The following is a 26,573-nucleotide window of genomic DNA, read 5'->3' as shown; positions in this document are numbered from 1 at the left end:
AAAAAAAACGGGTTAGGGACCAAAAAATCGTTACAAGATGGAATATTTACCACAATAATTAAAAACTGAAAGTTACGCACAATTACTTAAGTTATGGATATCTCCTTGGCTTCATTTTTGCGAAGTCGTCCACAAGCTTTTCAAAATCGAGCTCATTTACTGCAGCCTTTTTAGAGAACATAAGGAGAAAATAAGAAAGTCGCTTGTTTTCCATTGTTGTCTGAAGGTAATCCTTCACAAATGTCAGCACAGAGAAAAATCGTTCACTTGAGCTTGTTGTGAGCGGGAGTTTGTGGACTACCCTCACGACCTCAAGAACCTCAGAATAAGCTTCTTTCAATCCTCCTAGGCTTTCAAAAAGATCTAAAGTGTTTGCCGGTTTCTGTGGAAGCTTCAACACATATACGCGAGCTATCAAAGCTTTACTCTTCTGCTCTATATCATCGATGCCAGCCTTATTGAAATATGTCGCAATCCCGAGAAGTAAATCTGTGTTTATGAAGTCTTCTGATTTGGGGTTAAAGTATCGTGTGGCTTCTAGTACTGGCGTCTGGACAGAAAAACACTCTTCAAACTCATTTACCACTCTTTCCAAAAACTCGTAGAACTCTTCATATTTTCTCTTCTGTTTTGTGCCCTCAGATTCAGTACTGTGCTTTCCAAGTGTTGATATCGTCAAATAGTTCCTGAGTCTTCTGGATATCTTTGGAACTCGGTTTGATTTTGCTGGTATGGTTAAAGCAAGAGTGTTTGCTTCCGACAGATCAGCTTCAACATTAATTGCCATATCTTTAAACTTGCCGTATAGGACTCGAAAATACTTCACGCATCACGCATTGTCTTCAGTTGGTTTTTTGTTTTGGTGATTAAAGTGCAGGTGTCTGAAAGGATCAGATCTGGGGCCTTCAGTTGTTTAGAAAGAGGGTTGATCACTTCAAGAACTTCGTGAATGAAATGCCAACTGATTATGAAGAGAAACAACTCTAGTAGATTTTTCAGACCTCTAGCTTCTGCTGCTTCCTCTCTGTCAGAAGATTCTTGAACAACTGACAGAACTGTGAGTATGCAGTTATATTTTACAAGAATTTTAGCCACTGATCTATACCAGTAAGACCAACGTGTCACAACTGTCCTTTCAAGCGTTAACACGGACACGTTGGCAGTTTTCCTGGGCCTTGGCAAACAACTGTTATCGAGTTTTGCTGTTGGAGACAAAACCATAAACTGTCTGCAAAACTGAAAATACTGACGAAATTCTTTGCATTTTCTGCATACAATCACCAATAACAAGTTTAAGTCTATAGGAATGATAGTGAGTGTGCACCGCTTGCAGTGCTTTTTCCCGGAGACGGGTCTGTACTCCTGAAGAACATCCGCTCATTACACTCACACCGTCATAGCACTGTCCGACACATTTTGACCAGTCAAGGCCGATACCCTTTATTTTGTTGTAAATAAACTCGGCCAAACTCTCAGCATCAACTTTGCGCATTTGGTAGCAACCTATTACTCTTTCTTTGATTTTCATATCATGAACATAGCACACTAAGATTGCAAGTTGTTCCTTTTTGAGAGGTTTTTTGTCAGCAAGAACGGCAAAATATTTTGCTTCTTTAACTTCTTTTGCGATAGAACTTTTAATTTTACTTCCTATGTCCTCAATGTATTTGTTTCGGTACTCGTGTGACAAGTAATGGCCATAGGCCTTGCAAGACTTTCCCATCAGGTCCGGGCTGATTTCCGTTATAATACCTACGGTCTCAACAAAATTCCCTTGATTGGCACTGGCCTCTCCTTCATCATGGCCACGAAACGCGAGACTTTACCATCCTAGTAAGGTTGTAGTTTTTAGCAGAGCCTTTACATGCCGTCTGTTCTCTAATATTTCCTTTCCCTGTTCTTTGGAGAGGCATGAGCCAACAGATTCGGCTGTCTCCGTCTGAATAGCTTTAAACCTGGACCAGGAAATGGTACATGCTTTGTGCCGGTCGCTGCTTTCGTGCTGCCTTACCAGCTCTGAAATGTCTTTCCACTTTCTCAATCCAGCGTCAATGAATGCTCTTGCGCCATATCTTTTGCCTGATCTTAGCAATGATCCACTAAAGTGTCGGGAGCAGAAGCAGAATACCGAGTCCTGGTCTTTTGAATATTTGAGCCATGGATATGGCCATGGAAATGACTTTACAGCCTAACCGGGCCCATAAATTATATGAGACAGTATAATTTGACAGGCCGAATCTGATTAAACCATGCCGAAGGAGATATTCTTCAAATGATTGATTTTGCTGCAAATCTTTGAGTGTCTTCAATTTTCTGTTTTCTAATGACCTGGTTTTTGGTTTTTCAGGAATAAATCAAAATCAACAAAAAAAATTTGGAAAAGGAACAATAAACTAAGAGCTTCAGAGTTGAAAATTGGGCCACTCGAAAAATCAGGGGGAGGGCATCTTTCGTTGACTATGATATAGTCAATCATCTTTCGCGTTCACCCGTGGCTGCCACACCATGTTGGCTTATAGATGTCTTTCCTGTGAAAAGGGGTGTTGACAATGACCCATTCGTGTATAGCGCACAGCTGGAGGAGTCGGGTCCCGTTTTTATTCAAAGAGTAAGGGGTAACCAGTAAGGTAAGTCCCATATCGAGTGGCACATGGTCAGCAAACAATGTGTGCATCCTTCCGGATGAGCTCCATTCACCACCAAAGCTCTTATATATTATTTTTTAGACTTTTTTTATATTTCAAACATTTGTACTCGTTCCAACTTCGCAACTGAATCTTTTCTTATGGAATACCTACGTGTTTTTCTAAAAACGTACAAGAAATAGAGAGAATTGAAAGCTAAGAATATATCCACAATGCTAGTGTCTATTTATGAAAATATGGGATAAAGATGTTTTACAAACTGCTTGAGGAAAATAGTTTTTTTTTTCTAAAGTTGTCATATTGGTTTCAAAAAATGGAATTGAAGATTTGTCAAAGATCAGGCTTTTGATTAGTCAATAATTTTTACCTTTCTAATTAACCAATAATAAACAAATTTGAAAGCTCTTCAAACTTTCTTAACCAGTTCATGAAGTTCATCTTTATAAACCCCCTCCCCCCCCCCGATCAGTAAAATCAATTCCCATGAATTTATCGTTTGAGTTATTTTGGGCCAGTTCTCTAGCAGCATTATGAAACCCGAAATATGTCAGCTGAAACATATCATTATTTATTCTTTAGGATGATTATTTAATGTCAAATCTCAATTTTGTAGCCGTTATTTGATCTTTACATTCATACTTTGTTCACACGGCTTCGCTTATAAGCAAAAATTACAGTTTGTGTGTTTTGGTCAGATTTCATCAAGCTTTTGGAGCAAGTTTATGCGTCATAATTTTAAAAACGGTTCGTTGAAGTGTCGCTTGTGAGCCATGAAAAACGTACATTTTAAAAAATCTATTGATTGCCTTGTTTTTAGTTTTGCTGTTTGCGCTGAAAAGAAACGGCTCATAAAAAACAATGCTTCTTATGCTAGGTGAAGAAAACAACAGAAATTGGCAAAATATAACACATAGAAATAGTGTTTCCAAAAGTTGGTGAACTACACTTTGCACAGGGTGTTGTACAAAAAGTAAAAGGGAAAAGATTCACCCAATTAGCGTTTTAATGACATAGGAGAGAAAAGCTCCTCTGTATCTAGTTTTTGAAAATTGAACAGGATTAAAATGGATATTTTATTGAGGCAAAACAAGGAGTTCAAGTCTAAAGAGGGATTAAATAGGGAAAAGAAAACTTTTTCGGGGTTATAGGGAGCACTTTTAGTAAAATTTAAACAATTTTTGCTCTCCTTTCCTCAACAGTGCCCAGATTGGTTCATTGCGTCAATTTTTGTACGTCTCATCTGTTTGAGCCCTGGGTTAACTGAGATTATGCGCCATCTTAAGAATTCGCTTTCTAGGTGCTGTAAAATTTCCCTCACAGCCAGGCCTGCTCACAGCAGTTTAAACTCTTTTTCTAAGTTTGAAATCTTAGAATCCTAGTTAGCAGCTATTTTGTTACAATTGGGTTTACAGCACACCTAGTTGTAGACTACAGTCTGGTGAAGATGAAGTAGCCTAGCTTATATGTAAATTTTTCTGGTAAAATCTTTCTGCCATTCCATTTGTGTTTTTCTTTATACTAGGCTAAGGTTCAAATAGCCTAGTTGCCCCACTAGAGTGACTAAGTATTCAGATTGAATGTATGACTACAGTAGTTAACTTTCAAGGGTAAATATTTACCAAATCATATTATTGAGTAACAACTAAAGTGAATATACCATTCAATGCCTTTTTTTATGCTGATTACAAATATAGGCTAATAATCATGGTAAATTTCTACCAAAACATATTATTGACTTATGCTAAGTGAATATACCACTCGATGCCTTTTTTTATGCTGATTATGAGTATAATAATCATTTCTATTGGAAATGAATTTCAGCCCCCCCCTCCTATAGATGCCAATTCAGGGTATATATTTCTGCATTAGGGGGGGTGGGGGCAAATTTTGTTTCTGATGTAAATGGGAGGTAAGTTTAAACTTTGCCCCCACCCCCCCTGATGTAGAAATATATACCCTGAATTGGCATATATAGGGGGGGGCTGAAATTCATTCCCAATAGAAATGATTATTATATTCATAATCAGCATGAAAAAAGGCATCAAGTGGTATATTCACTTTATGCATAAGTCAATAATATGATTTGGTAGAAATTTACCATAATCATTTCTATCAGAAATGAATTTTAGCCCCCCCCCCTATATATATATGCCAATTCAGGGTAGGCTATATATTTTGGTAAATATCTACCAAATCATATTTTTGACTTACGCATAAAGTGAATATACCACTTGATGTATTTTTTTATGATGATTACAAATATAATAATCATTTCTATTGGAAATTAATTTCAGCCCCCCCCCCCCTTATATGCCAATTAAGGGTATATATTTCTACATTCGGGGTGGGGGTGGGGGTAAAGTTTAAACTTACCTCCCATTTACATCAGAAACAAAATTTGCCCCCACCCCTCCTAATGTAGAAATATATACCCTGAATTGGCACATATAGAGGGGGGGGGCCAAAATTCGTTTCCGATAGAAATTATTATTATATTTGTAATCAGCACAAAAAAGGTATTGAGTGGTATATTCACTTTATGTGTAAGACAATAATATTATTTGGTAGATATTTACCTATATTTCTACAGTAGGGGGGGGGGGTGAGGGTAAAGTTTAAACTTACCTCCCATTTACATCAGAAATAAAATTTGCCCCCACCCCCCCTAATTAAGAAATATATACCCTGAATGGGCATATATAGGGGGGGGGGCTAAAATTCATTTTCAATAGAAATGATTATTATATTTGTAATCAGCATTAAAAAAGGCATTGAATGGCATATTCACTTTAGTTGTTACTCAATAATATGATTTGGTAACTATTTACCCTTTCAAGAATGTATCCTGACAAGGACAGATACAAAATTATTGTCCAGGGGGTGCATCAACAAAACTTGGTAGGCCTAGGTCTACTCCTTATTGACATTTTCCCTCTATCCCTGCTGTTAGTGCAACTTTTGATCTTTCTGGGGGGAGGGAGGCACATGCCCCAAAAATCATCCCCCTGATTCAGAGCCATTTACAGGTAGGCCTACACTGGTTGAAACAAGATCAATACATGAAAACTTACCATTGATTCAAACCATGGTTTGATATCATTGATTCAAACCATGGTAATTGATTCTTACCATGATTTTCAAACTTACCACTATAGTCAGAATTGCATCCCGAATCCAAATTTAACATTCATTTGCATTAGAAATGAAATTTCTAGTGGGCCATATGATTTAGCTAAGGTGATAGTGAAAATGTCATTTGATGCCTTTTTTACATTCTTTCATAATTCAATAATTGCTTCTGGGGCTAGTTACATCTTGATCTCTTAAAAGGGCCCCAAAAGTATTTCATTTTTGTAACCTTGCTAAGAAGTTAACAATATTACCATTCTAATATGTGTAAAGCACATGAGGCATCCACTCAACAAAAGCAAAGATCTGATGCTGTATAAGCAAGCATTCTGGGGTTTCTCACTCTGGGAACTATAGGCTACTTAAACTTTAGTTTTTTGGGGTTTAGGGCGGGGGGGGGAGGTTAGGTTATGTATTTAATATATGCTATGTTTTATCCCCCCCCCCCCACCCCTATGTGCAAATATATAGCCCAATTTTGTTCTTAAACTACAATATTTTCATCATATTCTGTTTTATTTCATTAGCATTAACCAAAGTTCAGTTTGGTTAATGCTAATCACTAGTTTATAAGATATCACTAGTTTATAAATAAGCTGTTCAAGAGTAATATATTCCAAAAATGCTTATTTATAACAATACAAACCTAATTTATTAGGCAATTCAAATATAAACTGTTTTCATACCATTTTAAGTTTTTCAAATGTCATCAACAAAATAGCACTGAATTTTCCAATTCAAAACTTTGCTGTCAACAATTCAGGATAAATTCCAATTAAGGGTATATATTTGCACATTAGGCAGGGGGGGGGGGAGGGGTAAGATTCATGGTAAATTTGCAGTGGACCATATAATTTAGCTAGGATGAAAGGGAAAACATCATTTGATGCTTTTTTCATGTTCTTTCATAATTCATATAAAATACCTTTGGGGCCCTTTTAAGGACTCCAGATGTAATTAGCCCCAGAAGCAATTACTGAATTATGAAACAGCATTAAAAAAGGCAGCAAATGACGTTTTTACTTTCATCTTAACTAAATTATTTGGCCCACTAAAAATTTACTGTTTCACTAACATGTTTCCTTCTCAACAGCTCTAATTCTAGGCTTATACCCAGTAAACAAGCGCAGTTGCACTATTAAAAATACAAGAAGAATACAAATTAGAAGAAGGTTAGCCTTTATATTTATCCAGAGCTGTTCCTAGTGTTGGTGGTGCCCAGAGAAAAATTGATTACAGCCAAGGCACCTATGGCATGCCCTCCCCTCTTTGAATGGATCTGTATTTGTCCATGGGGGGGAGGGGGGGGGGGTAAAGGGAAGCAAAGCCTGTTTAGGAGTAGGTAATTGAAAATTGGTTTTCAGAATTCTTTAGTGTTTCCTTATGGAGAATAGAATCAGTAAATATTTATCAGTCCCACTTTTTGATGCCTTTAGATATGCTCTTTTCATATATAATAATACTATCACTCACAAGTACACTTCTCCCCTCTGATGATCCCCTGTGTAGTCCTAGGATATTGGTTTATACAAAAAAAAAACTCTTATCTAATAATATGTAGCATGATATGGGGCCCAAGTTTCTATTAATCATAGTATCATGTTTAGGCTACTTCTATTATTATTTGCACTCATAAATCATTTAAAATAACATTTGATATCCATCAGAGATTAAATTCTTTTGCAATCATATTGTTCATCTAGCCTAAAGATTCTTACATCAGGTCAAGGAACCTGTTGTAGAGAAAAGAAATAGATGAAAACAACAGCCAAATGTGTTAATTATGACGTGGGACAATTAAAGGAGGAGGGGAGTATATTTGCTGGTAAAATGATCATATATTTGGAAAGAGCATAAAAAAGGAATCAGAGTCTGTTCTTCTTGTCTACATCAGTAATGGAATTGTTCTTTGTTTTGTGCTCATTCTAAATATCATGGTTGCTTTTTTGACACCCCTCCCCCTCTTGATGGTCCAGATATAACCATAGGAATGTATAAATAACAAAATTTATAAATTAGACATTTTTTATTTATAAATAAATAACAAGCCTATGGCTTACTCCATTTTTGTTCAAAATAAAATTAAAAGAAAACACTGTAAAAAGCATCAAGGATGTGTTCATCTAGTCTCTACTTCAGTAATTGTGTAAATATTTACTAGTTGGTCACTTCTGAAAGAAGTATGCTAAGCAAATAAAAGCAGTACTATTAGATTTCTTATTGTGTGCTCTTTTCAAATATCATGGTTTCTTTTCTGACAATGTCTCCTCTACCCCCTGGTGGTTCTAGATATAACTCCAGTAATGTATAAATAATTAAAAGAAAACAGTGACATTCTCACCTTATGATATGCAGCATGTTTCTGTTAATCAGATTATCATGTTTCTTTCAATTTCATTTCATGTTTCTTTCTGTTTCTTTCATGAGAATCAGTTAACAGAGAAATGTATTTTTAGGTCTATATCTTGGACCAGCAGCCGGGGGTATGGTTCATTGTCAGAAAAGCCACTGTGATATTTAGAAAGAGCTTGGAATAAGGAATGTAATTGGAGCCCACCACTTTTATTTATTTTGTATATTCCTTCAAAAGTGGCCATCTGCTAAACATTTACCATAATTTTAAATACCTATCTGCTGCTGCCCCTCCAAAGTACACTGACCTTTGATGACTTCTTGCAATTTTTTATAACTAACACTGGCTTTTAGCTGGTCTCCAGAAGAGAGTGTCTTAATTCAATAAATAATAGCATTAAGTGTACCTGGTACCACAAATTTGGAATAAAAAATAATCTTTATTCCTTATTTTATGCTCTTTTAAATACCATATTTGTTTTTTTTTACAATGCGCTCCAGATATGTAGGGTACATACATAGAAGGCTTGGACCATAGGGAGACTTAGTCCCTGTGGATCCACAAAAGTAAACTGTGGTACCTTTGCCCAGGGGCCATAAATACATGCCAAGGTGGAAAAAGGCCCCTTGAATGCACCCTCAGCAGGGCCCACTGGCATATGGGTATGTCCTGTGAGTTACAAACCTTCTCCCAGCAATGGGTTAAATTGCATGGTGATGTAGATCACCATCATGAGAGAATCCTCTATAGGAGGACAACTGCAGCAGGGCATAAGATCCAGATCTATGGAAAATGGCCTCTACAAACGGCTGCCTCAACCCTGTTGGAGTACCTGCAAGACAGGGGCCCTTGTAGTCAACACTGTTCCCACATGAGGAGTGGTACAGTACTCCTTGAGGAAATTAAATAAAAAAACAATTAGTTTTTTCAACTGAAAGTAAGGACAATATCAAAGCTCAAGACAAACAGAAATTATTATGTATACAAGGGGGGTCGCCCCTCCTTATTACCTCACTCTTCACACTAACGTTTTTTGGTATTTTTCGAAAAAGCTTTGGAACCAAACAAATACATTAAAATGATTAGTGCTGTGTATGAGAGTAACACTGCAGTGATTAGGGTAGAAAATAAGGCTAGTAGCTGGTATCATATTAAGTCAGGAGTTAAGTAGGGCTGTTCTCTACCCCCATTTATATGGATCATTTTGATGGATTTTGTCTTAAGGAGCAGGGGAAAGGCAATAGGGGAACACAGAATCAAATGGGGAAGTAAAACTTTCCTGGATTTAGATTATGCTGATGATTTAAGGATCCTAGATGGAAGTGTGATCAAAATGAATGAACTGAAAAAGTGATTAATAGCCCAAAATTAAGGCAAAGTATTTTTTTTTTTCAAAATGTAAAAAGGTATATTTTAAACCCTAGATTCATTCCTGGAAATTTTACTTACCAAACGCAACTACTTCTCATGTTGTCAAGAAGCCATCCTAGCTGAGTGGTTAGTATGCTAGACTTGAAATCCTTCATCCATGAGGACTTGGATTCAAGCCCTGGTATTGCTGGTTATTTGGTTAATGGAGGTCAGTGGTGCAACTCTGTAAGCTTAGCCAGAGTCAACCCAGCTCTAAATAGGTTCCTAGAGAAATACAGGGAAGATAAACAGGAAGGGTTTGTGAAAGCACAATATGGCTGTTCCCACCCCCTATTGCATTTCCTGGTTGAAGGGCCATAAATTTGAATTTAGAACCATTAGTAGGGACCACCACATACTACAGTGCAACCACTTTTGTTTGTGATTATGGTTGAGTTTGTTTTCTGCATTTTGGATTATGGACGAAAAAAAACATCCCATGTGCCTGCCAAACATAATAGTTGCCCTCTTAGGGGGAAGTGGGCTGGAATTACATTGTTACAGTAGCAATTATTTTGTTTAGAAAGATTGCTGGGCTGTTAAAAATTTTTCATCAGAGAAGGATTCTTGGCACAAGATCACTGGCGATATTTTTGAATGTGTTTTTCTGTAACATCCTGCTTGTACTACAGAAGCAAAAAGCTAAAATGGCAAGAAATTGGTTTGGAAAACTTATATCTATCCCCAAGAATCTTCTATCCTCAACTAATCTATTTCCAGGGATCTTCTATTATTATTTATAAGTTGTGAAAACACAATCTAAAGGGTTTAAATAGGATCCTAGGCTAAGTTATTTTTTCACAATCCAACACATTAACTGAAGTTTTTCAATCCTTCTAAATCAGAATTTTGTGAATTTATGAAACTCAGAACACTTTTTTTAGTCTTATTTAAATAATCTTTTGCCAAGATTAATAACAAGTGGGCAATACTTTGACAAATACATCTTAGCCCCCCCTCCTTGTGAGGGTAGGTAGAGCCCTCGGCTGTGTGGTAAACTATACTGATTTTTTTTTCCAGTTGGGATTATTTTGCATCATGAACCAACTTTTAGGCTAAGATTTATGTCCGAAAAATTACTATTGTAAGCCCAGATGGACTGAATTTGCTAAAGCAAATATGTTTTATTAAAGAAATTTTTTTTAGCAAAACGAGTCAATAAATGCAAAAAACATAAAAGAAAAAAAAATCTGGAAAAAAATTATCAATTGGTCTTGTTACTAAAGAATACAAAAGACAATTTTAGTTAACAAAAATTTACTATTCATATTCCTGTGAAACCATTGCTTGTGCAGAGCCTATTTTGATTTAATATTTTGTTTGTGAGATTTGTTTTGTTTTTATTTTGTCCTCATTCTTATAAAAAAAATTTACTCTTTATTTACTTTTGTGCATTGAGGATGGTTGAGCAGTGGTCTTGACTGAAATATCTGCATATTTTCACTGTGGAAAGATCCTCGTTTTATTCTTCCCTTTTTTTCATTTTGTACTCTAAGCTTGTTGATAACATAGGGAATATAATTGGAAAGTCATCTGTAAGTTATTCTCACTCTTTATCCATCATTTTATTTTATATAATTCCAGGTTTTGTCCTTTTGTTAAGCAAAGGGTACTTCGTGTATACACATTTAAAATTATTAGTTTGGTGAAGCTAGCTTTTTATCTACTTTATTACCATAGTGATAATACAGTTCATAAATTTGGCTTGAAATGTATTTTTAGAAAATTGACTGAGTTGAGTAGAAATTTATCACAAGCTAACAAGTGTCCACTTTATCCGTTTCTTGATCTTGAATGTGTGCTTTTGCAGCAATTTTGAATGGTTTTTATGTGTGTTATTTTTTTATATTCTGTTTTGTACTTTGCTGTTTAGTGTGTTGTAATTAATAACAGAATAGTTAATATCTGCCATAAAAAAAAAGGTCAAAAGCATGGATTTTGACAAAAAAAAACCCTGCTTAGCTGTCTTCAATGTAAAAAAATACGTTTAAGAAGTAAAAAATCTTTATAACAGAGAAACAGAATCTCCATTAAAAAAGGAGAAATTTAAATATTTAAAACTAAGGGGGAAAACAAGTATACTGTGATACCAAAGACCCAAGACCTAACCAACCAAAAGAAAGAAATGACTCATTTGTATTGTAATTCCACTTATTATCTTCCATATCTACTAAATTGATATTCTTCTGAAACATGTCCTGTCAAATGCTTTGCACAACTAAATCTAGCGATTTCTTTTGAGCCTACTGTATGGTGTCTTCTTTTTTTTCAAAGCTTTTTAGTTTAACAGATAGACCCCACCCACTGATATTGTTCAAAAGACTTTCCCTCTCCCTCTTGAAAGAATGCCCCCTTTTCCAGTTTCAACCCCAACTCCTGTAGAAAAAAAATACTAGTTCTGTGCGCCTCCTTGTGAATATTATTGATAAATAATCCATTTGTAAGTTATTAACATACGGATAGGTGCATATCAAACAGTTTGTGGTAACAAACTGTAAGTAAGGAGCAACCCGGCTCAGTAGTAACCAAAACTCTAAAAAACGGAATTTTGATACCAGTAGATACATCAAAAGAATTGCAGTTTTATGCTGATTTCAAATAAATAAGTTTCATCGAGTTTAATCATAACCATCAAAAGTTACGAGCCTGAAAAAATGTGCCTTATTTTTAAAAAAAAGGGGGAAATGCCTCTTAAAAGTGATAGAATATTAATGAAAATCAAACTATCATATTCAGCATATCAAGAAACCCTATTGTTGAGGACCAAAAAAATTGGAGGGCAGTTAGTCCCCCTCCCATGCTCATTTTTTCCCCAGTCACCCGATAAAATTTTTGAGATAGCCATTTTGTTCAGCATAGTCGAAAATCTAATAACTATGTATTTGAGGATGACTTAACCCCCCGCAGTCCCCGGGGGAAGGGCTGCAAGTTATGAACTTTGCCCATTGTTTAAATATAGTATTGGTTATTGGGAAGTACACAGATGTTTTCAGGAGGGATTTTTTCTGGTGCCTATTTAAAAATCCTAGCACTATTTAAAAAACGATCAGAAATTAAATAAAGGACAAGTTTTTTCAACTGAAAATAAGGAGCAACATTAAAACTTAAAACGAACAGAAATTATTACGTATATGAGGGGATTCTCCCCCAAGTCAATGTCTTGCTCTTTACGCTAAAGTTTTTTTTTAGTACTTTCAAAGAAGCTATCTATTCTAATTAAACGGCCTTTGTGATTCAGGGGTCATTCTTAAAGAAATCGAACAAAATTCGAACTTTAGCGTAAAGAGTGAGGTATTGAGGAGGGATCAATCCCCCTCATATACGTAATAATTTCTGTTCGTTTTAAGTTTTAATGTTGTTCCTTACTTTCAGTTGAAAAAACTTGTTTTTTTATTTAATCATTGTATAGAATGGGGTTTAAGCTCAAAATAGAATAAAAAAATTGGGTGATTGTTTTTTATTTCTCTGGGGATGGGGAGATTTCGTTACTCCCCCCTCCTGTATAACTGTAAAATTCATTCATCCAGTTTGGTTTTTCAAGAGCTGTTATTGTTAATCAAAGGGCTATTTATTTGTGCTTTATTTATTGGATTTTGTTCTGTTAATTTTACTTTTCAGAAAATGGAATACAGAAAAACCGAAGATGGAATCCTTGGCAAGGCGCCAAAACCTTGTGTTCTTTGCTGCTTTGACAAAGAAGATGATCTAAATCATGGAAAATTTTATGTTTTAAACAGTCGGATATATGTTCACTATTACTGTCTTGTGAGTAATTAGGTGCCTTTTTATAAGTAATAACAACAAAGACTTTGTACTTCATGTAAATTACTCTTGTTACTAGCTTAATCTAGAGGACAGGTTTCTAAGCTGGGGACTACTAATAATATAACAAGATCTCTTGTGCATATGGTTTGGTAAATGAGTTTCTGAAATTTGGTAATTGCAAAATTAGAGATAAATTTATGAAGATTATGAATATAATTTTTGAAAAACGGGAAAAACGACTTGTTGGTAGGTGGCAGGTGGCAGGGGCAGGTGGTAGTCTTCTCTATTCCACACATTCTAAAAACACTATCTTACGTTATTCTACATGGTAAATATACTCGATTCAAACTTCTGTAACAATCATTCAACTTACACAAGAAACACATAACTATTTTTTTGCAAGGAAAAATCTGTCTACTGCAGCCTTGAAGGATGCCAGACGACTTGAATTTCGTATTTCAACTGGAATTATATCCAGGGTTGCCACCAGCTAAAAAAAAATCCATGGCAAGCGTAAGAAAAAAAATCCATGGCTTGTCCATGACAAGCGTATTGTCAAAGGGAATCAACACGTGCCACTCGCGACGCTTCGCGTTGCTCGCGGTGCTACCTTTCACCGAATAGATCTTTGTCATGTAAAAACAGTAATTTCTTACTAGCCAGTTTTTTTGGATGTGTTTTTAAATTTTTGGTTACTATGGACTGTTTTGGGGCTTCACAAAGGGCTCTAAATGAAATTTCCCCCAGAAATGACTATTAAACTATGAAATATCATAAGAAAAGGCATCAGCTGATGTATTCATTTTCATGTTAACGAAATTATGTTGAAAACTGCAAATTTACCCTAAATATTTTATTTAAGTAAATTCATGGAATTTCCAGTATCCATGGCTGGGGTCAAAAATGCATGTAAACATGGATAAATCCATGGCGGCAGCAACCCAGATTGTGCCCCATACATAGGGGCCAGAATTTCGAATTACGAAAGGAACCCTAATTGTATTTCTAAATGTATGTACCAGGTTTGACGCTTCTTGTGGATTATGACTATGGAGATCAATTCTTACAAGAATCGAAAGAAGAGGAAAATAAATTATAGAGACATTTGTATGCAAAAATACTTACTTGATAATCTCTTGTTTTTGAAATATCAGTAAGTTAATTCTTAATATAACATTTATTAATATTATGAGCAATGAATGTTTTAAGTTACAGAAGTTTAACAGCTTTATTTTGGATTTTTTTTATAACATAATAATAAATTACTTGCCCATATAGAGCAACCACGTGAAAGAGACGGAAAAAAAATAGAAAAATAAAGCAATTGAAGAATTTTTCGCGAAACTAAGTTTGTAACTTGGCAAAGCACAACCAGAGATCTTGACAACTTTGAAGCTATAATATTTGAATGTGTTCTCCATGATAGATTTTCAGCAATCATAAACTCAAAAACTAAAACTCAAACACTTTGTTACCTTTACTCTTTTTATTTTACATCTACTTACTATTAGTTTTTAATTAGTTTCAATACTAGATGTCAAAGAAAATAAAATATAATTAGGTTTTTATATAATTTACTATCAAAAGATCGAAATCTGCCTACTCAATGAACTCAGCTTATGCCAGTCTCATTTTACCAAAAACTAGATCAACTGATGGAGCAGCTACGAGTAAAAGAGTATCACCAGCAAAAAGGATTGCATCAGCCTTTGACAAATAATACTTAATTTAATGAATAAAAATTAGAAGTAAAAGATGCAATTATTATTTGTGATTTTTATTTCTTTTTTTAATTAAAAAATAATTTCAATTAAAAACATTAAAAAACAATTTGGGTTAAAGAATCAACTATTTATTTAAAAAAAATGAAAATATAATGACTGATAACTACAGAAGCGTTAGTTTGATTTCTTTAGGTAGTAAATTACTTAACATGATCAGACTAAGAGATGCTATTGAAAGTTTTAAGAGAAGAACAGTGTAGTTTTAGGGGGGGATGAACGAGAAAACTGATCAAATGAATAGCTTCACCTGGATAGTAGACAGGGGTCAAGTATGGTTCTGAAACTTGGGTGCTTCAAAAGCCTGATGAAAAATTGTCAGCATTTTTCCAAAAGACTAACATTCCAATTGTCTAAATACAGTGTTAGAAACTCGTTTGGCTGATGGTATATCGAATAATGTAGTTTAATACCACGAATAATGTAGTTTAATGCCACTTTCTAGGGCTATAATGAAAGAAAGGTTAAGATCGCTAAGCCACACTGCATAGATGAAATGACAGATTGCCCTTCCTGGTCATTTGTTTGGGCCTAAATGAAACCGGGTTGTCCCTAAATGAGGTGGTAATAAAAAGGAAATTTGGGGTATGTCGAGGAGTATGTTAAACTAAAACAAAAGAAGATATGTGCATCCAGTTCACCAAAATGGTGCATCTGCAATATCTTAAGAAAGACTGAAGATATTATGTTGAAACTTTCAGGGCATGTTGAAGGGGATGCTGAAACCTGGTCAAAGGACAGTCCGCCCCTTTTCTGTACTATTTTTAGCTGTCCTCCCCCTAAAGATATCCGATCAAAATTTTGAGAGAGGATAAAAATTGAAGATTTGATAGTTTTGTCTATATAATACAGACAGGTAAATGCATAATAGATAATAGGTTATCTAACATTTGAAATTTTCCGTAAATTTTAAGCAAAGTGAGAAAAATAAACGCTAAAACGTTCATTTTGCTACAAAAATGAAAGAAATCGACAATTCTGTTTGACTTGATCCCCTTTGTTCTTCAAAAGGGCATCAAAACTTTGAATTTCCGTTAGAATGAGCCCTCTACCGGTATTTCACAACCACTCGTTCAATACGATTGCCCTTAAAAAGCCTTTATTCCGTAGCTAATTTTCTTGGAAGAAATCTGAGTTTTTTTCGTTTTCGTTTTGTTTGTTCGTACTTTATTTTTTTCACACTCTGATGAATACATTATTATAAAAATTGTTTTTTTGAATTCTGTTTGCTTACCATTAATATTTCAATCATTGTTTATGGCAATACCAAATGGATAGTTTTATTATTTTGAAGTATTTTTGCTTGTATGTTTCATTATATCTTTTTATATAACATTAAAAAAGATCATTATATCTTTACATATTATATATATATATATATATATATATATATATATATATATATATATATATATATATATATATATATATATATATATATATATATATATATATATATATATATATATATATATATATATATATATATATATATATATATATATATATATATATATATATATATATATATATATATATATTTGACGCTTCATAGCACCTTTTAGCATTAGCTGATTGTTTGTTTCTGCTGAGTTATGTGAATATATTAGTATATGTTAGAATTTGGTTAAGATTTTATATTTTTTGTACCTTTAGCTTTTTTCCTGCAACTTGCCACAGAACGGTCAAGATAATGAAGGAATTTTGGGATTCTTGGAGAAAGACATTGTAAAAGAGGCCAAAAGAGGACAGAAAATCGTAAGTTTCTTTTAAAGTTTTTTACACTTCTTTCAATCTAACAAGTAGAAAAACCCACTGCTTTTTTAATTAATTTTAAAAACTTTTTCCACAAAATGATTGTGGAAAATCCATTTTGGCTTTTTCCATTAAGCCAAAAATGTGCAGAAATAACGTCAAATAATCTTCCAAGCAAAAAACTACCACAAATCACTATCAATAAATAAATGAAACCAAAAACGAACAGAAATTACAATAATTAACTGAGTCAAACTCAAAACGAGCAAATATTAACATGAATAGGCCTGAAACCCTCCCCCCCCCCCACACCTTGTCAAGACAAGAACATAATTACATAATAAACAAAATAAATTTTAAATGTTTTCACTTTTCTGACTTCAATAAATAAAAAAATATTAAAACTTTAAGGGATAAATATCAGTATATGTACCGTATATTAAACTGACATTTGGTGTTTTTTTGGTTTTTAGTACTTAAACGACAATATTTTAGACTTAAACGAACATGAATTTCAATCTATGAATAAACAAGACCCAAAAGACAAAGATATAATGAATAATCATGTCAAACGTAATGCGAGCAGAAATTACCATAAATAGAAAATTACCACAAACTAATTTATAAACCGTGATTCGCCTTGGGGTATCATCTTTGTTATAGTATTGCTGTTGAAATTATGACAAATAAGAACAACTGCTTGAAATAAAAATTGTGTTCAGAAAAGCGCAAATGACCCTCTAGTCTTTAGATGGTGTATCATACGTTAGCCTTCTCCCTGTTGGTGGTAATTTCCGTTTGTTTAAGGATTGTCTTGATTATTTTTTTTTTATTTCTGTTCGATTTCTGTCTTAACCTAGTAGAGTGAACCAGGGCAAATAGTAACCGACAGTTTAAAAACTATTTTGAAGAGAATAAAAACTGTCGAGGGAGAAAAAATATTTGTTCTTTGAAGCTGATTCAGGAATGGTAACTACTATTTTGGTTTATCTCAAAGCTCTTTACTTTCCTTCAAAAATATATATTTTGTCACTTTTTAATTTTTACTCGTTTAAATATAATATTTAGAGTTATCCCATTATGATTTAAATGAATCCATTGCTCTTTTCGCTAAAATTTAAAGTTAATATAACCAGTGCTTCGAGAATTGGAGGATCCATTTTGGTGTATTCGCTTTGGGCAAGGTATGTTTCTGTCGTCTTAACGCAAAGATTTTGGTAACAATTTTACTGTGTTTTTGCCAGCTAACAGAATATTGTTGCTATCAATTGTAGAGGAAATTCACTTAAAATTCGACACTTTTATAGAGAAAATTGTTGATGGATTTTGATTGCGAAATTGGAAAGAAATGATAATGAACTTCTATTTTTCTTCATTTAAGAAATATATGTAGACGGAGTGCGTGATTTATAGTTTGATATTGCGTTCTTATCCTCGTTATAATGCTGGAAGTTTTTTTTTATTTGAAGGTCTCGTTATTACATTTCTTGCCCACTAAATACGTATTCATGGATATCGTATTCACTCCTGTCAGAACGTTTTTCCAGTCTTGGATTAGGGTGCTGTCTTGGAGAAACCCCAAGCGCACAATTTCAGATATCTTCCCTGCTTTACAATTCAGTACATTTTTGGTGCATGCCATATTATTGACTATCTGATGAGTTGATGAGGTAAAATCCTGAGTTGTGATATCGGAATTTGACCCCCCCCCCCCCTCTGGATGGTGGCCTTGACATGGATAACAGCAAATTTCATCCCCTGTACCCTTTCCTTCAACCTTTATTCAGAGCTTTACTGTGGCTTAAGGTCCCTTTATGACTCACTTTCACCTCGGTTATTCCACCCTCAGTATCGTTCTTTACTCATCACTTCAGTGGTCAACAATAGGTAAAGAACTACTCAGTGTGGGGGTTTGGCTATAGTTGGGCGGATCAGGTTCTCATGTGATGGCATTAGGTTGGGCTCAGCCCAGGTGATGGGATTGGTCACTGAATCCACCTGAGCGATAGGTAGGAAAGAGCATCCAACTTTCGTCAGACGCCCACCTCTCCCTTGAAACATCGCCTCCCTTAGCCTTCTGCGGTATCTCCATCAATCTCCGCCATTTCAGGTCCAGATTCGAGAGTTGACCAGGGTACAGATTGCGGGCACCGGCATTATTCCCACACCCTCATGCACTGCGACACCAAAAACACTTTTCCCCATTAATTCCTAAAAGCTGGTACACTCAGGTGCACCAAAAGTGGCCACCACCACCCCCTGTACAGGACTTACAAATAAACTCCATTAGAAGCACCCAGGCTAAAGCTGTAAAGTGGAAATCACCATTCAAAACATGGCAAAACCGTTGTACATAATACGCACCCAGAAATCCCTCTTGAGGAACTAATAAGGGCCTAATGAACAACAAAGGTAAACTTATTCCCGTAATTGAAGTTCTTAGATTTGCTAAATCTGATGACTCAAAATTTTCATCAATTGAACTTTTACTATTTATTAATACAGAGAGCTTATTTTCTCACTAAATATTTTCTATTTTGCCAAATTAAACCATTAGAGCCCAATGAAATTAAACTATCCTAATGCAGAAAATCCATCAGATTTGCTCACAATCTTCAAATTGCATAAGTGAAACTATAAAATTATCACAATTACTCTGAATCTCACTCTTCAACCACCTAGTGTCCTAACTGTAAAGCAATCATAAATGTCTTGAAAATAAAAATGTGTCCAAAGCACTTGGAAGGAGTTAGAATCTTGAAATTAGCTCAGGTCTTTATTGCATTTAGGCAATATAATGATGCTTCTAAACAAATCAAGCAATCCTAAAGCAATTTTCAACTGAGTAGTGCAATTGATATCCTCAGTCGTTAGCTTCCACGCCAAGTCAGCGTTCTTCAACCTACGTATTTTTTAGACCTTACAACAAACCTTTTACTTACACTAAGCAAGTTGAACAGCCTACCCTTATGGCCCAGATGCACAGCAACCTGGGTCATGGCTTTCGTGCACCAGGTATTGTCTTTTTCAGGTGCCCGACATTGTCATCCATTTATCCTAGCACTTTAAACTCTGCTAATTCAGTCACCAATTATCAATTGAAAAACCTGAAAAGATACTTTCTTTGTCAGTACAATATCCAATCAGAGCTAAGCATAAACGAATGTCATGTTTTGTAAATCGTGCTGTGGAGAGTCCCCTGTCATAGTAGCACGAATCGAAATCTTCGGAAAACTTAGCCTGTATCAGGCAACTCAATTCTGGTGTCTCGCTCATGTCAACTTATTTCAAGTATTTTTATTGTAAATTTACAATAGAACCATATCCATAAGTGTCGATAATCTACTGGAGCTATCTGATTATCTTTGTTGTTATAGAATAAATGTTATTTGCCTTCAGGAAACTATCTTAAATTTATTCAAAGAGTTCGATGCCAAGAAACGGCAGACCTACAAATAGAAAAGGTGGTGGTGTTGCCATTTTTATTATATCCTAGTCCCACATTTTTTCTTCCAAATAAAGATGCTGAAAATGGTGTAGACTTAGTAGGTGCCTTCATTTTCCTCTCCAACTGTAAGAACATAAACTTCAAGTCTTTTTGCAACCCTCGAGGTGACTCTGATATTTATAATAGTTTACGTTATTTGGCAAGAGATAAAAATCTTTTTCTTTTTTTTGTATTTTCAATCATGGCCCTTCTTTGGAGACTAATCCACCTTCTAATAAAGCAGAATGTAGTAGGGAATGAATCATAATAGAGAATCTCTCTATCATGCTATTTACCTGTTATAGTCTTTTAAAACTATGGGCTATATAAGGGTTGGAGTAATAGGTCCTCCGCAATCGACCTCCAAATTGGTTCCACATCTTTGTTTTGTTAATACTCAAATGAACTTTAAACAGATCCTCTGACTGTCCGCGCTATCATTGACAATATCCTTTTCATTCCTGCTTATGTTAAAGTGAAGTGTATCAATTCAAAAGTATCTTGGCTACATTTCCGAGATATCGTATCTTGCATAGCCATAGATCCTTCTTTTTGATTGACTGTGTTTGGTTGTACTGCTTCTCTTGGGTGTTCAGATGGTTGGGTATGGCCAAAATCTTATTCAACTGCATATCAATTCAGATTGCAAATGTTGACAAATAGTTATTTTTTCTTACCAAGTCATTACTTTTCACATTATAGGACAACTCATAGTTTTGTCTATGATTTCATCACTAATGATCATAAGAATCAGTGACTTGGCCAGTTTGATTACAAATGCGGTTAACTGCTCTGTCCCAACGTCATCAATTTTTCTTTTTCGAGGAAAAAATCTCCCAAGCCACGGTGGTCTGAAGAATGCGCGGAGGCAGTAAAAGCCAGAAAAAAGAGTGAGATATTCTGTTAAAAAATACATTCATCCACACAAAAATCTTTACTTTTCAAACAGGCTTCAGTCGAGGCCAAACTCGTCTGTTGTATGGCAAAGAGACATATCTTTGACAGAATTTCAGCTCTCAACTAAATTTTTTAACAGTTCAAAAAAAAAAAAGATCGGTAAATTCAACACACGGATATGAGGAAATCCATGTACGATGTATTGCTGAATCTCTCCCTCCTTTCAAAGATGTTCTTTTTTAAATATTTATAACCAGTTCTGGCATGACCATGCATTTCCCAATGTATAGAATAACCATTGTTTATCTTTTTTAAGTCAAATAAACATAGCTCAGAACTCCTTCTATATAGACTTGTTTAGATCTCCCAAGCCGTAGTAAAATCCTAGAATTATTAATTTCAAAGCAAACTGACTGGCTTTTTGAAATTTACGATCTAGATCGTAAAGTTCAGCCAGGCTTTAGAAGCGGCCCCAGAACTCTGGGTAGCCTATTTACAGTCCAAACCTTTGAGGTTTTAAACTCGTCGTTCACCCCCATCTTGAATGTTCTTGGCCTGGGTATGTCTCTTTAAATTTCTTGGTGTCACTATTTTTTTTAATTTGAAGTGGGGAATCATGTTAAAATCATCATCTATAAAGCTAATGCATCTATATCCCTTAAGCTTCTAAGTAAGTTTGGCATTCTTCCATCTCGTTCTTTAAGGATTTATACCTCCTTTGTCCGCCCTCATTTAAAATAAGCTTGTTCAGGTTGGCATCCGGGGATTTCCCAGAAAGAGTCACCTAAAATTGGATCCATCCAAAAAGGAGCCCTGCTATTAATCTTCAAAGAAGGTAAAGTTCCATGCTCTCTTCTTCGAAAAAAATGCTTTGTTAGAAACACTTTAGCAGAGGAGAGGTATGATGTACCTTCGTTAAAAAAAAGCAATGACAAACCCCTGGACGGAAACGTTTTCCTCAGAAGACACTCCCCTCCGAGATTCTGGCCACCTCAGGTTGTTTTTAACCCATTTCTACTTTATCCACCGTTCACTGCTTTTCCTAAGATATAAAAAAAACTTTTGGCACCTACATTACAGAAAAATTTAGCAAAACATTATCTTGGTTTCTCACTTTTTATATCTCTTGCATGAGTTGCCCGTGTTTTGCATATATTTGCTCGTTTTGTTTCTTTTTACATTTTTACTTTTACATAGTTTCTATCTTCCTGAGGGATTCCTTAAGTTTATGTAGAATTTTTCAGAGATAGGTCATTCCAGGACAAAATATGACTGCGCTTCTGAAGAATAATGTCCCACTACCAGTAGTTTTGGTTTAAAAAAAGTGGTATGGCTCCTCTCGTATTCGTATTAAGTGGAAGAATAAGTTTAGTGATTATAATGTTAAGTTATGTAGGGGGCTGAGACAAGGAAGCATTATTTCTCCTTTGATTTTCAATATTACTGTTTCGGGGCTATTTGATCAAATTCAGTTGACTTTTATTTATGGTAAAGGTTATGTTCTGTCGTGGATTGCTTACGCAGATGATTTACTCCTTTTGAGTCGATCGCTTCAGTCACTTCAACAAAATGTAGATTTTTTAGCAAAGGTTTTTAGTGAGCATGGACTTTGTTTTCGCCCTGAAAAGTGTCAGTTTTTAATTCTTGGTCCTAAGGCTAATGATCTCGTTAATTCAGAAATTTCTGTCTGTATTTAATATAGTATTTTAAAACCTTTGGAATCTATCTTATATCTTGGTGTACCTTATGGACCAACTTTAGCTCTATGCCGTGCTTCTATTTCTAAAGCAGTTAAAAGTAGAATAGCGTCTAGTTTCGGGGCAGTAATTTGTCTTCGCGATCTTTTTTCTCGGAAATCACTGGCTCGGGTATATAATACAGTCGCTTTGCCTCAAATTTTAGTTTTTTCATCGCTTCTTCCGTTTTTTATAATTATTAAAATTTCGCATGTAAAAACCACATTTTTTAATTTTTCTAAGTTACTTTGCCGCTTTTCTAAATCTGAATCAAATACTTTTTTCATGAATGCATATAAAATAAAAAACCCTGTTGATGTTTTGGAGAAAAAGCAAAAGAATTTTTTATCCAAATTAAATGTTTTTTCTCATAATTTATATAGAGCTGCGAACGAAGCTTAATTTATTTTATTTCATTTAATTTTTGAAGTGTTAATTTATTATCTATTGAATGAAGTGTTAATTTGTGTGGTAATTTTGATTGAAGGCCTTTGCGTATTTGTTGTTATATAGTTTAAAATAATTTTATGGCCATTTGATTAGCGGTTATTATTTTTATTTATTTATTTTTTACTCTTCGTATTCGGAGGAAATAAAAAGTTTGAATTGAATTGAATATATCAGACTTATAACAAGAGGTCTACCTGAAGGGAAAATCGGAAGCCCCTGTTATTTAACCTGTATGTTTCTGGACTGGATCAGGGACGCCATCTTAAAACACCAGAACAGCTGTGGTCTTTTATACATATTCTATCCCCGTTGGGACGTCAGTAACATTGATTACAGACTAAGCCTTAATCTGCAAGTTTCTTTTGGAGGGCAGCAGTAGGAGTTTTACTAGGAGTTGCGCGAAAGGCAATCAGTTTTTTTTTGCTCCGCAATCGCTTTCCAATTAACTGCAGCTATTCTTCTCAGAATCTGTGGATAGTATAAAGTACCAAGTTAAAAAATTAAAATGCCATGTAATCCAGTAAATGAGTCTAGAAATGCCATCAACATCAACATTATCTGGCTTAAATTTCTTAATTGCTTCAACTACATAAGAAGGAGATGTAGGAATGCAAAGACGTTGAAATTTGGGGGATACCAAAAATAGCAGAAAGGACACAAGTATAGAAAGAATGCAAATGATTATTAATAACAGAAAAAAACAGGCGAGTAATGGTTATACTAAGCAAACGGTAGGAGACAATCACTACTAGATGCGTCATTTATAATCGTTTTAAATTAATGACTTATTTGCCATTCTCGCTTTGACACAGGAAAATCCATAATCGTATTGACTTAAGAAGTGTTTAATGTTGACCTTGTGTCTTATGCTTGAGGTAAAAAAAAACATTTCACAGCGAAATCTATTGCATTCATTCCATATTTTTAACCACAAGTTTGCTTAATTTTTTAAATTCTTTAAATCAGGATACAGAGACCAAAAAAGTTCTTGCACAACACACCCAACTCATTGCAGCAGCACAGCACTGCTTCAGCTTCTTTTAGACATTCGACTAATTGATTAATAAAGATTAAAGTCCTTTTTGCAATTTGCTGGTACAATGCATTAGAGCAGATGATAGGGAACAGTATAGCAGTCAGCAAATTTGTCAGTGTGAAAATATAAACAGGAGATTCAGCTCTCTTCGTTACTTTCTCTAACTATTTGGAAGACTGGTGCACTTCACTAGCTTTTCTATGGTTTGAATAGTCAATGAATTAGGAAGATGGTCTAAACCTTGCTCGTTAACATGTTGAAACGCCAATGATGTAGGCATGTTAGATCAGCAAATAATTTGATCAACATTGTCCTTACTGCCTGGATGGTGAATGTAAAAATCGTATGTGATTTAGGTATTATTTGATAAGATGGAATGCAATCCAATAGAAAATCAACTCTTACTGACAGTTAATTTACATCCATGTTAAGGTCAGCAATGACTATAAAATCTAGAGAATTAGGAAGTATTTATCCACCAGAAACTCCAGTCTGTTTTATGTTTTAACATACCGAGTCAGCGATCTGGTAGAATGATCATCATAAGGCAGTTCAAACTTCGGAAAAGCAGTTGTCCCCATACGGATAGTCAAGAAAAACTCGCTTGAGTAAAAAGGTACTGGAGAAGCCACATTCGGGTTACTCTTATAACACAAGCTAGTCCACCAGGTGGGTGGCCTCTTTCCGCTTTTGTATCGATAAAAACATATCATGGTGAGTGCTCCAACAATAAAAATTATTACTAAAATCAAAAATTAATGCTGAAAGTTAAACATGCTCCTGCATACATTCCAGATCAAATTCATTGAAGAGCTCATCAATATCGAATTCCTTATCTTTAGTACCATTGATGTGGAACGATACTCTTAAAAACTACGTAGTCATTGCGGAATAGAAGGACGCAACGATAGGTCGCTGGGGCTAGATCTTTGAAAGTGGCGGAATAGAAGAACGCAACATTTGTTTCTTAACTACTGGGCAGGGCAGCGTGTATGATGCGCGTTTTCTTTTATCACCGTTAGCACACAAGATCAGTGCTACATGGGCTATCTTTGGTAGAAAGATGTGGCCTTACACATCTATTTCGATAGGTCGCTGGGGCTAGATCTTTGAAAGTGGCCGTAGGGCCGGCAATTGAAGCAACATTAGTGTAATATTTTATTTTCATAAAAAGCTTCATATCCGACTTTAATTTCATCTTTTTAAATAAGCGGGTTGAACAAAGAAATCTTCAGATTCAAGCTTAACTGATATAGTCTGGCCCAGTTGATACGTGCTTTTTATACCATGGTACCTTGTACTAAATGCAAGGTCAACATCAACTGGAAACCCTTGGAGAATCTAAAAAAAAGCGTTTGAATTTTACTTTAACCGTTGCGCTGGAAATAAGTTCGGGACTGATGAGCAAAAGGCTTCAGTTGCGGATTTAGCAGTTTTGACTTACCATCCGTAGTTAACAGGTTTCACGCTGCAAACTGATTCTCGCCCAGCTATTTAATCGAGGTCAGTTTTACATTTAATTAGATTAGAAAGCTCTGAAGGCACTTCAGAGACAATAACCGCAGCATGAGTATTGTTGCTAATGTAGGTTTGGGTAACTGAGGGAAATAGTTTGATATTTGTCAAAGTTTCCTTGACATTCGAACGACCATTTGTTGCAGTTCATTAAACTTTGCAAATAAAGAAGCATAAGCCGTGGTGGGGATACATGGCACCCCAGTTAGTCGCTTTATCACAAATATGGACACAATAATTTCCTTGCTGTCAAGAGCTTTTAACAGAGAAATATTGTCACCAAGATTACGTACTGAGTAATCCGATTCGGGTGCACAAAATTTCTCACAATATAGCTTTAGCCTCTGATTGTATTAAATTAAAAAAAAACAAGTTTTTTTAACTGAAAGTAAGGAGCGACCTTAAAACTTAAAACGAACAGAAATTATTCCGTATATGAAAAGGGCTGTCCCCTCCTTAACGCCTCGCTCTTTACGCTAAAGTTTTACTCTGTATCACAACTTTATTTTTTAAAACAATAAAAAACTTTAGCGTAAAGAGCGAGGTGTTGAGGAGGGGACAGCCCTTTTCATCCACGAACTGTTTGATTCACTTCCAAAAACTCCCTACCGTGT

The 26,573-nt window shown here is 35.0% G+C and overlaps 1 protein-coding gene and 1 pseudogene across 3 annotated transcripts in view; one reads left to right on the top strand and one right to left on the bottom strand.

Moving 5' to 3' along the window:
- Positions 1–1,189: 1,189 nt before the first annotated feature.
- Positions 1,190–9,277, bottom strand: LOC148951534 (zinc finger MYM-type protein 1-like; annotated as a pseudogene).
- Positions 3,958–26,573, top strand: part of LOC148951533 (E3 ubiquitin-protein ligase PHF7-like) — a 39,425-nt gene continuing 16,809 nt past the window's right edge. For 2 of the 3 annotated variants that reach the window (XM_089090940.1, XM_089090938.1), the window contains exons 1-3: positions 3,960–4,123; positions 13,156–13,302; positions 16,740–16,841. In XM_089090940.1, the coding sequence (XP_088947066.1) occupies positions 13,159–13,302; positions 16,740–16,841 (246 nt within the window). In that variant the 5' untranslated portion in view covers positions 3,960–4,123; positions 13,156–13,158. Of the gene's footprint in view, positions 4,124–13,155; positions 13,303–16,739; positions 16,842–26,573 lie in introns of all 3 variants that reach the window. The other variant, XM_089090939.1, reaches the window with a different exon arrangement.

This window comes from Artemia sp. Qi Xiang Cuo, chromosome 6 (assembly GCF_049724085.1).
Source record: "Artemia sp. Qi Xiang Cuo chromosome 6, ASM4972408v1, whole genome shotgun sequence".
Classification (NCBI taxonomy): domain Eukaryota; kingdom Metazoa; phylum Arthropoda; class Branchiopoda; order Anostraca; family Artemiidae; genus Artemia; species Artemia sp. Qi Xiang Cuo.
This window is presented reverse-complemented; position numbering and strand designations above follow the sequence as displayed.